Source organism: Vipera berus (assembly GCF_964194415.1).
Source record: "Vipera berus genome assembly, chromosome: 3".
Classification (NCBI taxonomy): domain Eukaryota; kingdom Metazoa; phylum Chordata; class Lepidosauria; order Squamata; family Viperidae; genus Vipera; species Vipera berus.
In genome coordinates, this window is record NC_138204.1 from 192,996,008 (window position 1) to 193,014,222 (window position 18,215).

At 35.3% G+C, this 18,215-nt stretch overlaps 1 protein-coding gene across 3 annotated transcripts in view; it reads right to left on the reverse strand.

The window, feature by feature from the left end:
* STK3 (serine/threonine kinase 3) overlaps nt 1-18,215 on the reverse strand; it is a 118,284-nt gene that overhangs the window by 24,220 nt on the left and 75,849 nt on the right. The window contains exon 11 of one of the 3 annotated variants that reach the window (XM_081322735.1): nt 10,984-11,111. The exons of the other annotated variants lie outside the window; for them this stretch is intronic. Within the exon in view, the coding sequence (XP_081178861.1) occupies nt 11,010-11,111 (102 nt within the window). The 3' untranslated portion in view covers nt 10,984-11,009. Of the gene's footprint in view, nt 1-10,983; nt 11,112-18,215 lie in introns of those variants that run through there. 3 annotated transcript variants of the gene reach the window in all.

Here is an 18,215-nt window from a genome sequence, read left to right on the forward strand (position 1 = left end):
CCGGGTCAGGCAGGGAAGGTATATTGCAGATCATGTCAGTTCAAGAACTCTGACCAGCAGGGTTTAGAAATACAGCATTCTCTTCTATTGCCCCCACCCTATGAAATCTACTTCCCCTGGAGATGAAATAGACCCCCCACTCTCCTGGCCTTCCCAAAAAGAATCAACACATGGTTCTGAGGCTCAGAGAAGCATGCAGTCATAGGGCTGGTTAATCCTCTGAAAGCTCTCCCTTCACCTTTTAACTAATTTTAATAGTATTTAATCACTCTTGCCTCCTTCCAATTTTTAACTTTTATATTTAACTTCTTTATTTTAACATTTTACTGTACATTCCCCAGATCCCTCTAAGGTAGATGCATGGTTCAGAAAAATAATAAAATAATAAAATAAAATAAAATAAAATAAAATAAAATAAAATAAAATAAAATAAAATAAAATAAAATAAAATAAAATAAAATAAAATAAAATAAAATAAAATAAAATAAAATAAAATAAAATAAAATAATAAAATAAAATAAAATAAAATAATAAAATAAAATAATAAAATAAAATAATAAAATAAAATAAAATAAAATAAAATAAATAAAATAAAATAAATAATAAAATAAAATAAAATAAAATAATAAAATAAAATAACAAAATGTTGGCTTAGCTATATCATATTGTTAGTACCCTGCAGTAAGACTGTGGTAGAAGAATTTTAGAGATTTATATGGGCACTTTGAAAAGCAGAATTAAAATGAATGCTATAATTATTGCTACTGTATACATGAAAAAAGATGGAAAAATGAGTTTATAATGCTATAAGAATGTGGAAAAATGGTAAAGTTGCAGGATGGAGTAACAGAGAAATTATTTAAAAAATTGATAAAGTTAATACGAAATGGCTGTGCAACGACATTATGTGCATCTACGTATGATAATTGAAAGAATGCTGTTATTGTTTCCCTATAAAAAGGGAAAGTAGAAAGAGTGAAGGCAAAATTTGTTTTTTAATGTGCCTGGGAACATAAATGGCAGAATTTGATTCAAAGAATATAATAGACAAGAAAGAAATTGAGAAGAGTCAGAAGTATTCTAGCAGTTAGGTCATCAAGTTTATATTATTTGTTAAATTTATATGCCGCCTATCTTACTGATAAAGCAACTCTGGCTTAGCTTAGTTTAGTTTAGTCTAGACTACCTATTTTTCCTCAGGAAAATCCCAGCCTACATCAATGGATTATTGTGTATATGTGTGCATGTGTGTGTATCTGTTTGTGTGTGTTATGTATTTGTGTGTGTGTGTATGGAATGCTATGTAGAATGTCTATGCAGTATACAAATAAAAGCACTAATTACAAAATTCAAGTGTAGAAAACAATTGTGAAGCCTTATTTCCAACACTGAAGGCTTAGAAAGCCAAGATCCTATGCCTTGTTTTGTCAACTATCATGGTATAAAAACTTTTCCTGAGTAGGACTCTAATTCTGAAATAAGCTCTTACTTCTAGAGAACTTAATCTTTAGACATGCCCTGTATCTTTGGGCCCAAACCTGCAGATATGCAGGTTACTAGCACTTGGAGCGCCTTCTACCTTTCCTTCTTAGTCAATCTTTCTCATGATTCTCCAGATCTGGACCTATGCTTCCCGAGTTTCTCTGTTCTCTGCATTTCTTTCTCATCCTCTGACAATACTTTTCAAAAAGAGGCATAACATCAGGACACAGAAGTCATAATAAACTAATTGTAAACTATTAATCCATCTGTCACTTTCAGGCTTCTTTCAAGTTGAAAAGTTAGATGAAAATTAACTCTCTATTCAAATCCTGTAAAAATTATCTTCTGACCTTTGAATAGCATGAAATTCTCTTAGCAAAACATGCTAATTTTTGTTTATAAATTACAAACATCAATGCAATGAACGTTGCCAGGAAAATCCATGGCAATGCTGAATATATCATTTTGGATTTTAAAAAATGTGCATAGTCTCTCCAAAATAGGCCATAACAAGCAGTCACGCTTGCCCAATACAAAATGAACAAAATTGATTTCATGCAGTACAATCATAAGAGCATTAATCATATCAACTATTTCCTCAAAAGCTTGGCAAAAAATTGATAGGGATTTCTCTGTCTAAATCTGAGCTACATACTGAGTTATAAACAAGTAATCAGAAGTTAGTAAACACAGCCTAATTCATAGGCAAAAATGAACAAAATGCATGTGTATGCATTTATTTGGGTGTGCAGCATTAACGTTACTTTAAAAGCAGCACATAAACTTAAAACTTAATAAGATTCTTAATAATAAGAATATTAATAATGTCACATTAACAAAGCATTAATCAGAAGTTACAAAATATGAAATTTGCCTATGAGGTTGAGTTTTTGTTTATTTGACCTGAATGATGATAACATCAGAAAAAGCCACTTCAGAATGAGGTGCTCCAGAAAAATAAATACATTTTCTTCAAGCCCACTGTATTACTTTATTTGGTCACAGATTATCAATTTATGCAAATGTACATGCTTTTTCAGAATTAGAAAAATATTAATGCTAGAGCTTTGAGAAAGAAAAGCAAGGAAAAAACACTTCAAAGCAGGATTAATAGCACACACAGAAACCACAGTTCTTGCTTTCATTAGAAAAAAAATTCCACAGCTCAAACATTGGTAGCATAACATTTGTAGCAATACAATATTACCCTCAGTTAATAACACAGCCAAAGTTCTGGAGATGTTATGCTTTACGCTGCATCTTATTTCTATATTTTAAAAAACATTTTCACGGTCACACAATAAAACTCCCAAACTGCCATGACTACAAACAGGAAAGTTTTCAGGCAGTATAAATGTTTTCTACATAAAAAAGGAGTTACACAAAATATATTATCACTCTATACAAAATGAAATGTCTCTTGTGATTTTTGACAATGACTTATTCCAACTCTCCTTCCTAAATTTAAGTCATATTATAAAAATACATTAAGGTAAAAATGCCTTAACAGACATTAAAAGCCTCAGTTCAATAAATAATGCATTTAAAATTATTTCTACTATTAATATATATGTTAATAAAATCTGAATAAAGTGCTACTGGATATACATAGTGTCTTACCATTTAATAATTATTTCCATTTTTAATTGTTCATGCCAAGTGATCGATAAAAAGAAAACTCCATAAACTCAAAAGACTATCTTTGTAAGGAAGTATATCACATTAAAACAAATACTTTTTGTAAAGTCTCAGAAGAGAAAAGGTAGAGTTGTATTAACTTCAATGATCTGGTTCTTTTTAGTACAGAAGCCTGCAAGTCAGGCTACTTCAATGAATAGCAAGGAGGTATATGAAATCCAAAGAACTTCCTAATAGCCCTTAGCAATCGTACTTAAGACCTATATACTGCTTCACAGTGCTTTATAGCCCACTCTAAGCGGTTTACAGAGTCAGCGTGTTGCCCCCAACAATCTGGGTTCCCATTTTACTGACCTTGGAAGGATGGAAGGCTGAGTCAACCTTGAGCCAGTGAGACTTGAACTGCTAAACTGCTGCTGACAATCGGCAGTCAGCAGAATTAGCCTGCAATACCGCATTGTAATCACTGCACCAGTGCACTGCTGCACTTTCAATCGCTTTCAAAGGAAAGGTAGGATATTTATTTCCACCAGAATACCTAAGATTTCACTAGAGATCAAAGCATCCCTATCAGTCTCTCATTCTTCATGCAAGTATGCTTTTGTACTATATAATCCCAATGGAAAATGTTATTGCATTATTTTAAATGAATGAGCTGGGCCCTTTGGCTTTAAATAATGCATTATTTTATTAAGTACACAAAACTGTGAAATCACAACTGGCAGTTCTTTAGCTGATTTTGGCCTTCATACACATCAACTTGTTCCAAAGAACCTAAGATATTATAATGTATCAGCAAATCCAAGGAGATTTGTAATTGACACATAGAAATTTTGTCAATGTGCAGATTTTCTGAGTGCTGTCCAAGATTTTTTGGTATGGCACCCACTGTGTTGATAATCATTGGGACCACCAGTTAGTTTATGCCATAGTCCTTCAACTTATGTTATTAAAACTTCATACTTCATGATCCTCTCCAATTCTTCGTCTTCTGTATTTCCTGGTATTGCCAACATCAATTTCCACACTTTCTTCTTTTCAAGCAGTTAAATCTGGTACATTATGAGCCAAAGTTTTATCAGTTTGTATTCGGAAATCCCACAATATTTTAACCTGCTCATTTTTATTACCTTTTCAACTCTATGTTTCCAACAAATTTTCATTATTGGCACATGATAATTTTTGCAGATGTTTTGAATTTGGCATTTTTATCCACCTAGCGAGTCTTTTCCATGGACCTGGGATAGGTAGATATTGCTTGATGGTGTTAAAGGTATTGTTGTACAATGTAAGCTGTTTCTAGTAAAGCTGCCTTTGGCAAATGGCTGATGGTGATTTTGTCAATGCCAATTATTCATTCATTCATTTTCATTCATTCATTCATTCATTCATTCATTCATTCATTCATTCATTCATTCGATTTCTAGATCTGGCAACCTCAACAAATGACTCAGAATTCAAAACATATACTTAAAGTTTAAAAAACAATTTAAAACAATAAAAGCAATAAAAGTAAAAAAGCATTAAAAAACATTAAAACATCTAATTTGAAGTACATACAAAAGCAAGATACCTGGCCGATTAACAATATAGCCAGGAGGCAGGGCCCTTGGCACATGTAGCGCCCCATCGAAATGGTGCTCCAGATATTTTGGTATTGCACTCATATCTCCTATTACTATTGTTACTATCCTTGATTTCTTTTATCACAGTTGTTCTATTTCTATTTGCAGTTCTTTTATTTTGTGATTTTGTCCAGTTCTTTCTCTTCTCTTCTACTATCTCCAGATACTGTTGCTAAATCTGAGTGTTATGTAGCAGGTGCTTGTCTACTTGAAGACTTCTAAAGTCTTCTACTTTAGAAGACCCAGAGCACTTTAGCTTCTTCATTTTCTATTACTTTGTCAATTTTGTGGTCCCACCAGTTCTTGCTTGCAAGCAATGGCATTTTTTGCAGATATTACAAAAACACCACTGTTGCTACTTTGGCATACCATTGTTTATATTCCATCTGTGTGATCTTCTTGCAACAGATAATTAAAAAGTCCATTGTTTCTTCAGCTTCTTTGCAGAAGTAGCATTTGCTGTCTGCTATTATCTTTTAAATTCTGGCTTTATATGCATTTGTTCTTAAGGTTTTTATTTAATAGAGGGGACCTGGAGCATACTTACTCTAGGTGTTACGATCCTATTATGAAACTTTTAGTATTGTTTTTCATCAAAAATCACGAAGTTTTTGTTTTTTACTTAGACCCCCTCATTACAAAAGATTATTTCAGAAAACATGCTACGGTCTCAAATTGGCTGATATCCAAGTTAGAATGTTAATTTGACTTATAATTAAACTAAACAAACCAAGTCATCTTAATCTGTAAATATGTAACGTTTTTTCTAGCATGTAACAATAATTTTAAAAACTAAGGAATAATCGCTAAGTTATTTTTATGCAAACTTAACCTCCTAATTGCAAATATTTTTAATCTGAATATTTTTAAGTACCGGTAAGTTCAGTTAGCACACATTTTTCTGAATTTAAAATTTAAGAGAGGAAATGAAGGTTATTAGCATACTTTATATTATTATTATTATTATTATTATTATTATTATTATTATTATTATTATTATTATTATTATTATTATTATTATTATTAATTTTATTTGTATACTTCCTAGAGCATTCCCCTGAAAAAAGATAGATTTAACGTTAATTTCTGGTGGTCAAATTGGACTTGCACCTTGTTCCTTTATTACAGTACCGTTTAAAGTAATTCACTCATATTAACATGAATGAAATAACTTTTCAAAGTTGCCTAGTACATGGGATATCACCACTGAAAGCAGACATATATTAAAGTATGTTGAATTGCAGTATAATAGCACCTCTTAATCAAAACCACTATAATTATAACTTATATTCACTTACTTTCATGACTAGATACTAAATGTTATGCAGTTAAAGTTTAGGAAAAGATGTAAGAACATAGTTGTAATTGGTATGTAAAAATCTGTGAGTGATTTAATTTAAATGCCGCAAGCAGCAACTTCAAGCAATCCTTGACCATGTAAAATGTATTATAAATAGTTCTATACACAACATTCACTTGGAAGCTCACTAGAGACAAATAATGGCCTTGTATTTTGTTCTCATTTACTCTGAATTATCCAAACCTTCTGTTTCCAATACACCTGGCATGGTTTAATTACACCAAACAAAACCTCATTTAAACAAGAAGGTGACCTTGAGTGTAATCTATCAAAACAACAGCTAGCTTTAAAAGTTAGCAGGTTTTAACAAACTGCCAAGATATACAAGAACAATTTTCATTATGTGCTCAGACATCTTTTAAGGCAGCTTTAGTATGTTTAAGGAATAGTTGTCTTTTTGAAACAATGAATCTTCAATAGTTTTTCATAATTATTAAGATTTTAATAGACCTCTGTGTAACTGATAAGCACAAATTCTTAATCACTTACAACTCATATTAATTACAACAGAAAATGACTAGAGTGTTGATGGCTCCTCAAATAACTTTAAAAGCAAAATAACTTCCTCATAGTCATAATGATGTTCTTCTAGGAAACCTACTTTTCCTAAAAGTTATTAAAATCTAAAGATGGCAACCAAATTATTTTGGAAATGTAACTTTGTTCAATCAGCACACATACAATAAACGTGTATAGTTCCATTCCAAAGCAATAAAACAAAACCCTATTGAAAACTTTAGATATGAAACGTAGACAATGAAAAACACAAAGAGCTAAAGAATTTTAGGATAATTATTCCAAACAGTGCTATGTAAAGGAGCTTACCTTTACATAGACAAGAACAGTATTTATATAAAAGCTATTTCATTTCATCATTGCTTATGCTTTTCAAAATAGCTCAAAAATACCATGGAAAGTTGTTGTAAATTATTTCTCCCCAGCTGCTGGCATATATTTGTATTTATAATATAGTCAAGGTTTGATTGGTTTAGTAGAATGTAGGCATAGTCAATAGACAACAATCAGGTTTTTATAGGCTTATAACTACCTACCCACACTAGTAGTAATCTCCAACTTCAGAGTTATTTTTATGGAAAAAAAAACCACAGAGACACACAATGCTATGTTAACCTGTTAGTTACTATCAGTATTTTATTAAGGTAGGATAACAATATTCTCCATCTCATGCAGTTTGATTAATCTGTCTTGTCCTCTGTTTCTTTCATAGAGTCTGTTTGAACCAGCCGTTCTTTCAACAGCGGCAAACTGCTGTCAGCACCACCACTTTAATGACATTTCATCCTAACATTTAATAAAATTAAACATATACTCTTGCTAGTTTGGAAAAATGCTAAGATAAATCCAAATTATTAGTGTTCGTGGTACCTTAAATATATGGCCTTTAACAGCTGCTAATGTTAATTAGCTTACAGGAAGATTAATAAAGTGTACTATTCATTATAAATAATACTTTATTATGTATGCTATGTGGCTTGAAGTCATCAGTATCAGGGTCTCCATTTCTTGGGAAAAATAATATAACAATATTGTGGAGGTAACATTGGTCACACAACCTGTGCAGTTGAAGGTCAACATTAATAGAGATTCCTTATATCCTATCCTTAGTGTTTTGGACAGTCAAAAAAAAGCTGAATAAGTGCTAAATATCATCTTTTTATTATTAAATGGACTTAGAGTGAGCTGAACTAGTCTCTAAATATACAATTCTTCCATGAAATGTTTCCTTAAATAAAACTTAAATAACTCACAGCAGGAAGTATTAAAAAGGTTTCAGACTAATTGCAGTGAATTAAGATAAAAGTTCAGAACTATTATTCAGAGGGATTCCAGTATTAACCTTCCTGTTTACATACATTGATCAGACAGCAAGCATTCCCAAAAATTGAGTCCTTGCTCTAATAGTTCCTATTTGCAAGAAAGGTAATCAAAATCCTCCAGCTAACTACTGCCCTGTCATTGCCAAATTGGCCATAGACTGAAGGCTTCTTCTGTGTATCTATAAATTATATGACAACTATAAAGGTCAGGTCCAACTTCCAAGGCCGTTATATTAAAAAGATCCCTATTAACAGAGAAGTTCAGCAGGGATGCAGTCTGATATCATAATTATTATATCAATCCTATAATTGCCAAGATGAATAACCTTTTACCTTCATTTTTTCCAAATTGGCAGAGAAGAATATAACAACTATCTAGTTATATCTATTATGTAGTTCTGCTCTCCGAGACTCATACTGACACAAAAAGACCATAGGCCAAATACTGTAATGCAGAAACACTAGAAAAGCAGAACAATAAAATTAAGGTTCAGGCCTTTGCAAAATGCCCTAAAACGCACATCTGGAAATTAACCCATCCATATTCCTGCTGTTGGACATCTTCTTCCTTCCACCTTTTCCAGTATTAAACCTTTCTCCAGAGGTGTAGGTCTTTGCATAATGCAATAATAATAATAATAATAATAATAATAATAATAATAATAATAATAATAATAATAATAATAATAACAATAACAACAACAACAACAACAACAACAATAATAATAATAATAATAATAATAATAATAATAATAATAATAATAAAAAAAAGTTGGAAGGGACCTTGGAGGTCATCTAGTCCAGGCATGTCAAACTCGCAGTGTCACATGACATTGTGCGACATATTGCAACCTTTTCCCCATTGCTGGCAATGAGGTGGGTGTGGTTACGGCATGACGCATCTGGCCCGCAGGCCGGCAGTTTGACATACCTGATCTAGTCCAATCCCCTGCTCAGGCAAGAAACCCTATACCATTTCAGACAAATGGCTGTCCAGTCTCTTAAAAACTTGTGTTGGAGCATTCACAGCTTCTGGAGGCAGGTTGTTCCACTGCTTAATTGTTCTAACAGTTAGGAAGTTTCTCCTTAGTTTGAGATTGCTTCTCTCCTTGACTAGTTTCCATCCATTGCCTTCAGACGCTTTGGAGAATAGCTTGACTCCCTCTTCTTGGTGGCAGCCCCTGAGATATTGGAATACTGCTATCATGTTACCCCTCGTCCTTCTCTTCATTAAACTAGACATACTCAATTCCAGCAACCGTTCCTTATATGTTTTAGCCTCTAGTCCCCTAATCATCTTTGTTGCTCTTCTCTGTACTCTTTCCAGAGTCTCAACATCTTTTTTACATCGTGGTGACCAAAACTGGATGCAATATTCCAGGTGTGGCCTTACCAAGGCATTGTAAAGTGGCATTAGTACTTCACGTGATCTTGATTCTATCCCTCTGTTAATGCAGCCTAGCACTGTGTTGGCTTTTTTGGCAGCTGCAGCACACTGCTGGCTCATATTTAAATGATTGTCCACTAGGACTCCGAGATCCCTCTCACAGTTACTACTATTGAGCAAGGTACCCCCTATACCACAGGTCTGCAACCCGTGGCTCCGGAGCCGCATGCGGCTCTTTCAGCCGTCTCCTGCGGCTCCGAGTCTTCTGCCATGTGCAGTCCCAAAAAAAAAAGTGTGACTAAAAAATTTCAACCAATCAATTCAAATATGCAGGGTAGGTGCATATCTCGACTTGGCTCCACTCTTCAGTCAAACCCTGTTCTGCGCACGTGCGCATGTACGCGCATGCGTGCACATTTTTTGCGGCTCCCAGTTTTTCCTTTTGTGAGGGAACCGGTTCCGAGTAGCTCTTTCACTGTTTCAGGTTGCTGACCCCTGCCCTATACTATACCTGTACATTTGGTTTTTCTTGCCTAAATGTAGAACCTTACTTTTTTCACCATTGAATTTCATTTTATTAGATAGCGCCCAATGTTCAAGTCTGTCAAGACCCTTCTGTATCTTAAGCCTATCTTCTGGTGTGTTGGCTATTCCTGCCAGCTTAGTGTCGTCTGCAAATCTGATCAGTTCCTCATCTATTCCCTCATCCAAATCACTGATGAAGATGTTGAAGAGCACTGGGCCCAGAACAGAGCCCTGGGGCACCCCACTACACTACTATGAAGTAGGATAATTTGAGCCTTATCATTTCAGCCCAGAGAGAGAACTGTGGGTTGATTTGTGCAATTATCCATTTGCTTAGGTTTTTTTTTGGCTGTCCATAGTGTTTTCAGGAGTCTTCTCCAACACCAAAGTTAAAAAGTGTCAATATTCTTTCTAGTCTGCTTCTTTGAAGATAATTTTTACTTCCGTATAGTGTCATGGGAAATACCATTGATTGAACTATTGTTCTACCAAAGCTAATCTGCAGCATATTTGTTGACTACTTGTTTCTTTATCATTCAGAGAAGCTATCTACATTTTTGATATCTTCACTGTCAGTTCTAAGGCTAGTCTGAGAGCCAGTTTGGTCTAGTGGTTAAGGCACCAAGCTAGAAAATGGAAGACCATGAGTTATAGTCCCACCTTAACCATGAAAGCCAGCTGAATGACCTTGGTTGGTCATTCTCTCTCAGCCCAACTCACCTCACAGGCTTGTTGTGGGAAAGAGAAAGATGTCTTGGATACATTTGCTTCCTTGAGTTACTTGCAAAAATAACTGGGATATAAATAAAAATAAAGTAGTTGTTGTACTGATTGTCATTAGTCTGGTCTTCTTTATATTCAATTTAATTTTAGTCCATTTTTTTCATTGTGCTCATTTATCTTTACTACTATAATAAAAGTTCTTTTGTATTTTCAGTTATCAGCATAATGTCACCATATAGCACAGGTTATTGATGTTTCTTCTTCCAACTTTAGAACCATACTCATCTTCCAATACAGCTTACTTCAATATATCTTCAGCAGATCAGTTGATCAATTGAATAAATAAGGAAGCAGCATGCAGCCTTTTTCTACTTCTTTGCCAACCCAAAGGAACTGTTTCACGATGTTCCATCAGTTCTGTGGCTTTCTGATCAATGTATAGGTTTAGCACGAGGAAAACAAAATGTTCTAGGATTCCCATTTTTTCTAAGCACACTCCAAGCTTGATGTAATCCACACAATTGAAGGTTTTTCTGTAATCAATGAAGTACCAACTGACATCTTTTTGCTATTCCTTGTTTTCTCAATTATCCAGCATAAATCAGCAATGTCTCATGTTCCTTGGCCTATTCTAAAGCCAGCTTAAACATCTGGCTTCTCTTTTTCCATATGCTCTAATCTATGTTAGATGATCTGCAAAAGTTATCTACTGCAGTATACTATAAACCATATTCTTTTTAGATTTAATTTTATTTTAAAGTTTGGGATTTCACATATGGAATATATCTGTTTGGCATATGCTTGCCTTGGCATATGCAAATATAAAATTAAAAACTAATATATTTTCAACTTTTTCACTTGATGCTTTTTCATAGGCTCAAGGCAACATAAAGACCATGCTGACTTTCCCCAATTCTAGCCTATGAGGTTAATTGGGCAGAGGGGGAACAATTACAAAAAAACACTCAAGTCATTTTTCCTAGTAGAAAAGAACCTGAACTTGAGTTTCCTAGGTTCAAATCCAGCACTGAAACCACTATATTAGAATGTATGCAATAGTTTCTATGTCATAAATTCAATGAATGGTAGTAATATAATTTTTCCCACAAATCTGCTTCAAAAATTCTAATACATGTGAAATATGTCTGGCTAATAAGAATAAAGGTATTAAATGGTATCAGACACCAATATTATTTTAACTTACAGATTTACCTAGCTTTTAACACAACCAAACTCTATTGGAGGGGATGGAGACTCACTGAAATGTTAGCAGGGGGAAGGGGCAATTTTAAGACCAAGATCAGCATTGCATGAGTACGAGCATGTCCCTATGCACAAACAGGTTAACTTTCTATCTATGTCTCCTTATATAAAAGTATGTAGGATGAATTTTGAAGCAACTATACTTCCTCAATATGCTAAAAGGTCTTTAAATGTTTAAAGCATTTCTTTTTTTAAAAAAAAAACCCTTACATAATATATGACAAAAAAGGAGAATGTCATTGATATTTTAATGAATGTTGCAAATCTCATATGATTGGCTTCCTTTTCTAACTGTAATCAGCTTGGCAGATTTGAAAGGGATATTTTTGGCAAGTGATTATTCAACACTAATAGCAGTTAATTAACTGTCAAAGAATAGAATATTATGAAGGTGGTGGTGGTAGTGGTGGTGGAGAATTCCTGCAGGCACTTAAATATATAACAGATATATAACAGAATAAGAGAAGGCACGTTGGAGGTCTTCTAGTCCAACCCACTGCTCAGGCAGGAAACCCTATACCTTTTCAGACAAATGGTTGTCCAATCTCTTCTTTAAAACTTCCAATGTTGGAGCACCTACTAGCAAACTACCCCAAAATTTGTTTTTATCAAAACCTGGGTAAGTGTTTTAAGGCATTGTTTCATTTTAAACATAAATACAGACTCTAGACCAGGGGTAGGCAACCTTGGCTCTTTTATGATTCGTGGACTTGAACTCCCAGAATTCCTGAGCCAGCCATACTGGCTCAGGAATTCTGGGAGTTCAAGTCCACGAGTCATAAAAGAGCCAAGGTTGCCTACCCCTGCTCTAGACACTAGTTTAAAAGTAAACCATCTGGTTCTTGATTAAAAAACTAATGTATCATGTTAAAACAGCTTTACATTTACAAGAAAGAATAAGTATAGATTTGGGATGCAGCTGTACTTGTAAATGTATTTGACGTGAACATTAAGGAAGATGATAGAAAGCCATATTATTTAAAAATTAAGAATCTTATTAAATATATTGCATTTTTAATGTTCTGGTAAAATCTTCAAATTCTGTAGAAAGAGATTGGTTCACTGATTTGCTGATAATTATGCAAAAGGCTAGCAGTACTTTGCCGTTTTAATGCCCTTTCTGTAGAGATTATATAATGTACTATATTTTATGAAAACTTTGTAATGGATTCATTAGTGGCACAAATAGATGAGAGTATCAGATTTTCATTTTATTGGTGTGGGGTTTTTTTTAGAGTTGTATCCCATTGTGAAATGGCAACTAGACCATATATTTCAATCACTGGGATTAAGAAAAACTTCAACTGAACTTGGTGTAGAGTATTACTAAAAAGACATAGAGAGAAGCTGTTTATTAACCTAACAAAATACACTGCTAAAAATGTACATATTTCTCATCCTTAATAACTCAGAAATTAATTTTCTTTCAATTAGAAAAAAATATGCAAATAACTAGTTTATGAGACAGCACATTCTGCCTGAGTAGGCATGGATGATCAACAACTTCAAACAAGCTTATGTGGGAAACTCAGAGCATTTGAAGCAAAAACCTCTTTTGATATTTTATATAGAGGATCCTAGGTTACCATCTATGTGTGAAATGTAACATATGTTTCTATAAAAATATCCCTCTCCAATTATAACAATCTAAAAAGAAAAATTGCCTAATTAAGTATTTTTGCTTTAACAACCTCATCACAAGTAAATAAACAAATAAAAAGATGAAAACTGTGCTTTTAAGATGTGTGATGTATCACAACAGCAATTCTGAAAAGGTAGACGAAATAAAAGGGTGAACTTGAGAAAATGTTATGACAATTTGGGGTTGTTGGGTTTTTATTTTGTTTTGGTGTCTTTGAGTCAGATAAGTCCCTGTAGTTTTCTTGGAAACATTTTGGAAGTATTTTGTCATTACCTCCTTCCTAGGGCTGACTGGCCCAAGGTCACCAGCTGGCTTTGTGTCTAAGGGAGAACTAGAACTCATGATCTCTGTCTCTATCCAGATGCCTACACGAAAATGGCTTTCTATATCAATTTGTAGACACTGAAAAAGGGATTTCACCTCTAGGAGAAAATAAAGCTTTTCATTCTAGATCTTTAATTAATATATTCAGAAAGGTTCTGACAAATGCAAAACAACAAAAAAGCCACAAAAAAGAACAAGGGGAAAAAATCTTTAAACCTTCATAAATTTTTAAATAATGTTCTTTGAATTCTTACCCAATGGTATTACTTAGCTTTTTGCTGATCTTAGCCAGAACACGGATAACTACAGTTCAACCTTTCCTAACTGGGTCTTCTCCAGGTATATTAGGCTAAAACTGCCATTAACCAGGCTAATTGATAATTATAGGGGCTGTGAATTAAGACTTCCCATTTAAGGCAGCTGCTATAACTGATTATTGTCACAGCCAAGACTCCTGCAGGAAAGCAGAGCTATTTTAAATATATTGAAAATATGTATTGTGCCTGGACAATATTCAACAAGACAAGAAAATAGAACAATCTGGACTGATTAAAAATCCTAACCTCAGCTGGCAGGTGAACTGTGAGGCAGAATAGTTTTTCCTACTATGTCAGGCCACCTCAATTTCCACCTTTTACCTGCTTAGTCCCTTCTCCTTCCCTGCTTTCCATTTTTCCCCATTAAGTCTTTTCCACATACACTTTTTTTCTTTTTTTGGGGGGGAGGGTGCATTTTAAACATTATTATATATATGGACATTTATATACATAAATAAGAATTGGAAAAACAAAGAAAAGCCCAGGTGGTCCTCGACTTATGACCAAAGTGGAGCCCAGAATTTTGGTTGCTAGTCGTTGCAGTTGTAAATCAAGGCATCACATGACTAGCTGACAGGAGAACATCCACCCATTAATTTCCTTAGCAGGAGAGAAAGAGGCATGTTTTGATGGTTTTACATAGGTCTGTCTCCCTTTGGACATGGGTTTAGCACTATTCTGAAATATTCCCGAATAACACCTGTCTGAAAGGAGTCTTTCAGTAGATTTTAGAAAAAGAAAACCTGTGTTTGAAACCAGTCCAAAGAACAGCTGACAGGCATGGGTAGGGTTGCCCTGTGAGGCAGGAAAGCTCTCTTTTTCTCCACTTCATTGTAAAACTCCCACTTATGCCTCTGCGTATCAGCTTCTGTTCATGATAGCCAAGTCCCTGAGCACAGGATCAGCTTGGACATCCTGCAAACACACGGGGCAAGCTGTACTTTCCTACTGCTAAGGATTAGTCCTAGACAGGGCCAAGGGGCCAAAGAACAAGGGCATGGCCAAGAAGTTCTGGGCTGAGCCCACTCTCCCTTTAGTTGGAATTACAGTCACCTTACACTGATATCTGGAGTGGCTGCTGAAATATAGGTAAAGGTAAAGGTTCCCCCGCACATGCGTGCTAGTCGTTTCCGACTCTAGGGGCCGGTGCTCATCTCCGTTTCAAAGCCGAAGAGCCAGCGCTTGTCCGAGGACGTCTCCGTGGTCATGTGGTCGGCATGACTAGACGCCAAAGGCGCACGGAACGCTGTTACCTTCCCACCATAGTGGTCCCTATTTTTCTACTTGCAATTTTACATGCTTTCGAACTGCTAGGTTGGCAGAAGCTGGGACGAGTAACAGGCGCTCACTCTGTTATGCGGCACTCGGGATTCGACCCGCCAAACTGCCGACCTTCTGATCGACAAGCTCAGCATCCTAACCCACTGAGCCACCGCGTCCCTATACTGAAATATATCAGATTGCAATTCTGGTGAAACTGCTGTGACTTGAGAAAGATCATTTTAACAATGGATCATTTTAACAACGGAACAGCTAACAACTTTAAACTGCACTGAGCATGGATTGAGAATGAAATAGAAGCAATGTCATTAGGGCATGACTGAAAAAATGGTGGTTGGGCATTTCTGTGCTGTGGTTGTGCACAAGAAGGGAATGCCCCTAAGATGAAGAAGCCTGGTGGGCCTGATTGGACCTTTAGGCCTATAACTCTCCATCCCCCAATAAAACAAAAATAAGTCATAGATCCATTGATTTTTATGTATTTGGTCTAAGGGGGAATGGAAGTAACGTATGAAAGCTAGATTCATCTTCTAAGGAAAGAGTGGAAAGATTGAAAAATGGGCTTCAAAGCTAAAATATATGTGTCACTGTATCCTCCTTGTTTTTATTTTTAACATGAAAAAAATAGAAGTGATATTTTGATTGCAATGAGCAGCTTGACAGGATAACCTCTGAATTCTGGATAAAGTTCAAAATAAATGCTGTTGAACTGCTTTGGGAAGCCAATCTGTTGCTTTTTCAAAAAGTCTCTCCATTACCTCATTTTCAAAGGTAACTCCTAATCCAAAAGCCCTTTAATTTCATCCACTATCCAAACTTCACTGATACTTTTGCCACCCCAAACTTTTGCAGAGGAATGATTAACCCTGAAAAAAATGTACATGGGAGGGACAGCTTGATTACTGTAGAAGCAGCAAATGATCCATATGAACAAGACAGACAAGGGGGGAAAAATCTGGAACACATACCCATTAAAGGGCCAATCTGCCTGGCTCCGTGAAGCCAATGAAAACTTAAAACTGTAATTCTGTTCTCTGCTGCAGTTCCTATGACAACAATTCTCTAATCACAGAAAACAAGTCCAATTCCTACAACTATCCACAATTTCCCTCACTAGTTTTACACTAACCAACTTGTTTTAAGATCACCAGCAGACTGTTGCCATAGCAGCTGATGAAAGGAGTGGAAAGAACAACTGTGAAGAGAGGCAACTGCCTACATATCTGATACCCTCCATTAATTCTCCCACAGTCTTTTTTTCACATTTTGTTTGTACTCTTTTATTTCCAATATATAATTCTAATGTAACTGCAAAACTATCTGAAGTATGATGGCATGAATGTTCATGGCTCAAATATGAAAATAGAGGAGTTCTCTCCTCTTTCATTGGAATGGTTCCTCTGGCTCTGAAACTAAAGAGGAAAAGCTAGCAGATTCTCAGCCACAGTTCATGAAGCTACGTGAACGGTCATCCCCCTCTACCTGATGAACGTGCGGAATCAGAGCCTGTCCTTGGGACTGTCGAGCCCTAAATCAGCTAAAGTTTTCATGTTTTTCTGGTTTTGATAACTGCGATATTGTTTGCCGCCCAGAGACAACGGACTGAGATGTATACAAGCTATACAAATTACAGAAAAACAGAATTGGAAAGGACCTTGAAGGTTTTCCAGTCCAATCGCCTGCTCAAGCAGGAGACTCTATGCCAGGCATGTCAAACTGCCGGCCCGCGGGCTGGATGCATCACGCCGAAACCGCACCCATCCCATTGCTGGCAACTGGGGGAAAGTCCTGATATGTCACGCGACGTCACGTGATGTCAGAGGTTTGACATGCCTGCTCTATGCCATTCCAGACACATGGAAGTCCAATCTCTTCTTAAAATCCCCCACTGATGGGGCACCCACAACTTCCGGACGCAAGCCATTCCACTGATTAATTGTTCTAACTGTCAGGAAATTTCTCCTTAGGTATAAATTGGATTTCTCCTTGGTAAGTTTCCATACATTACTTCTTGTTCTGCCCTCAGGTGCATAGGTTGACCCGTCTTCTCTGTAATAGCCCTTCAACTATTGAAAGACTGCTATCATGTAACTCCTAGTTTTTCTCTTCTTTAGACTAGACATACCCAGGTCCTGAAACCATTCATCATATGTTTTAGCCCCAGCTCACTAATCATCTTTGTTTCTCTTCTCTGCACCCTTTCTAGAATCTCAACATCTTTTCTGTTTCATGGTGACCAAAATTGGATGCAGTATTCCAAGTGTGGTTTTACCAAAGCAGTATAAAGCAGTACTACACTTCACATGACCTTGACATTAATTCTCCATAAAATAATTCATGTAATTTCAGGATATAATTATAGTGACAGTCTTGGATGCTTTCTTTATTATTGCTTGCTGTGATGATGCTGCAACAGCCAAATTTTATTTGCCAATCACCTTCTTCCTACACTTGTTTGGAGAAGAGATGTACACTACCAACACTATTTCAAAGAAAATCTGGAAAGAAGGGGAGCAGTAATAAAAGATAGAATACCTATATATAGCTTCTAATTTATAAATACAAAGCACAGAAAACATTTTTTCTGCCATTCCCTCCTGCATACCTATAGAACAGGGATTGAAATTATTTTTGAACTAAAATGATAATCCCAATCAATATGTTAATCAGAAACGTAATCAACTCACTTATATAAAAGTAATAATCTATAGAGGCAGCAGCAGATGATGCCATAATAATTCCAAGATTTAAAATAATCCTGGAAAGATCTAGCACAGATTAAGCACTTCCTATTTACAATGTCATCATTT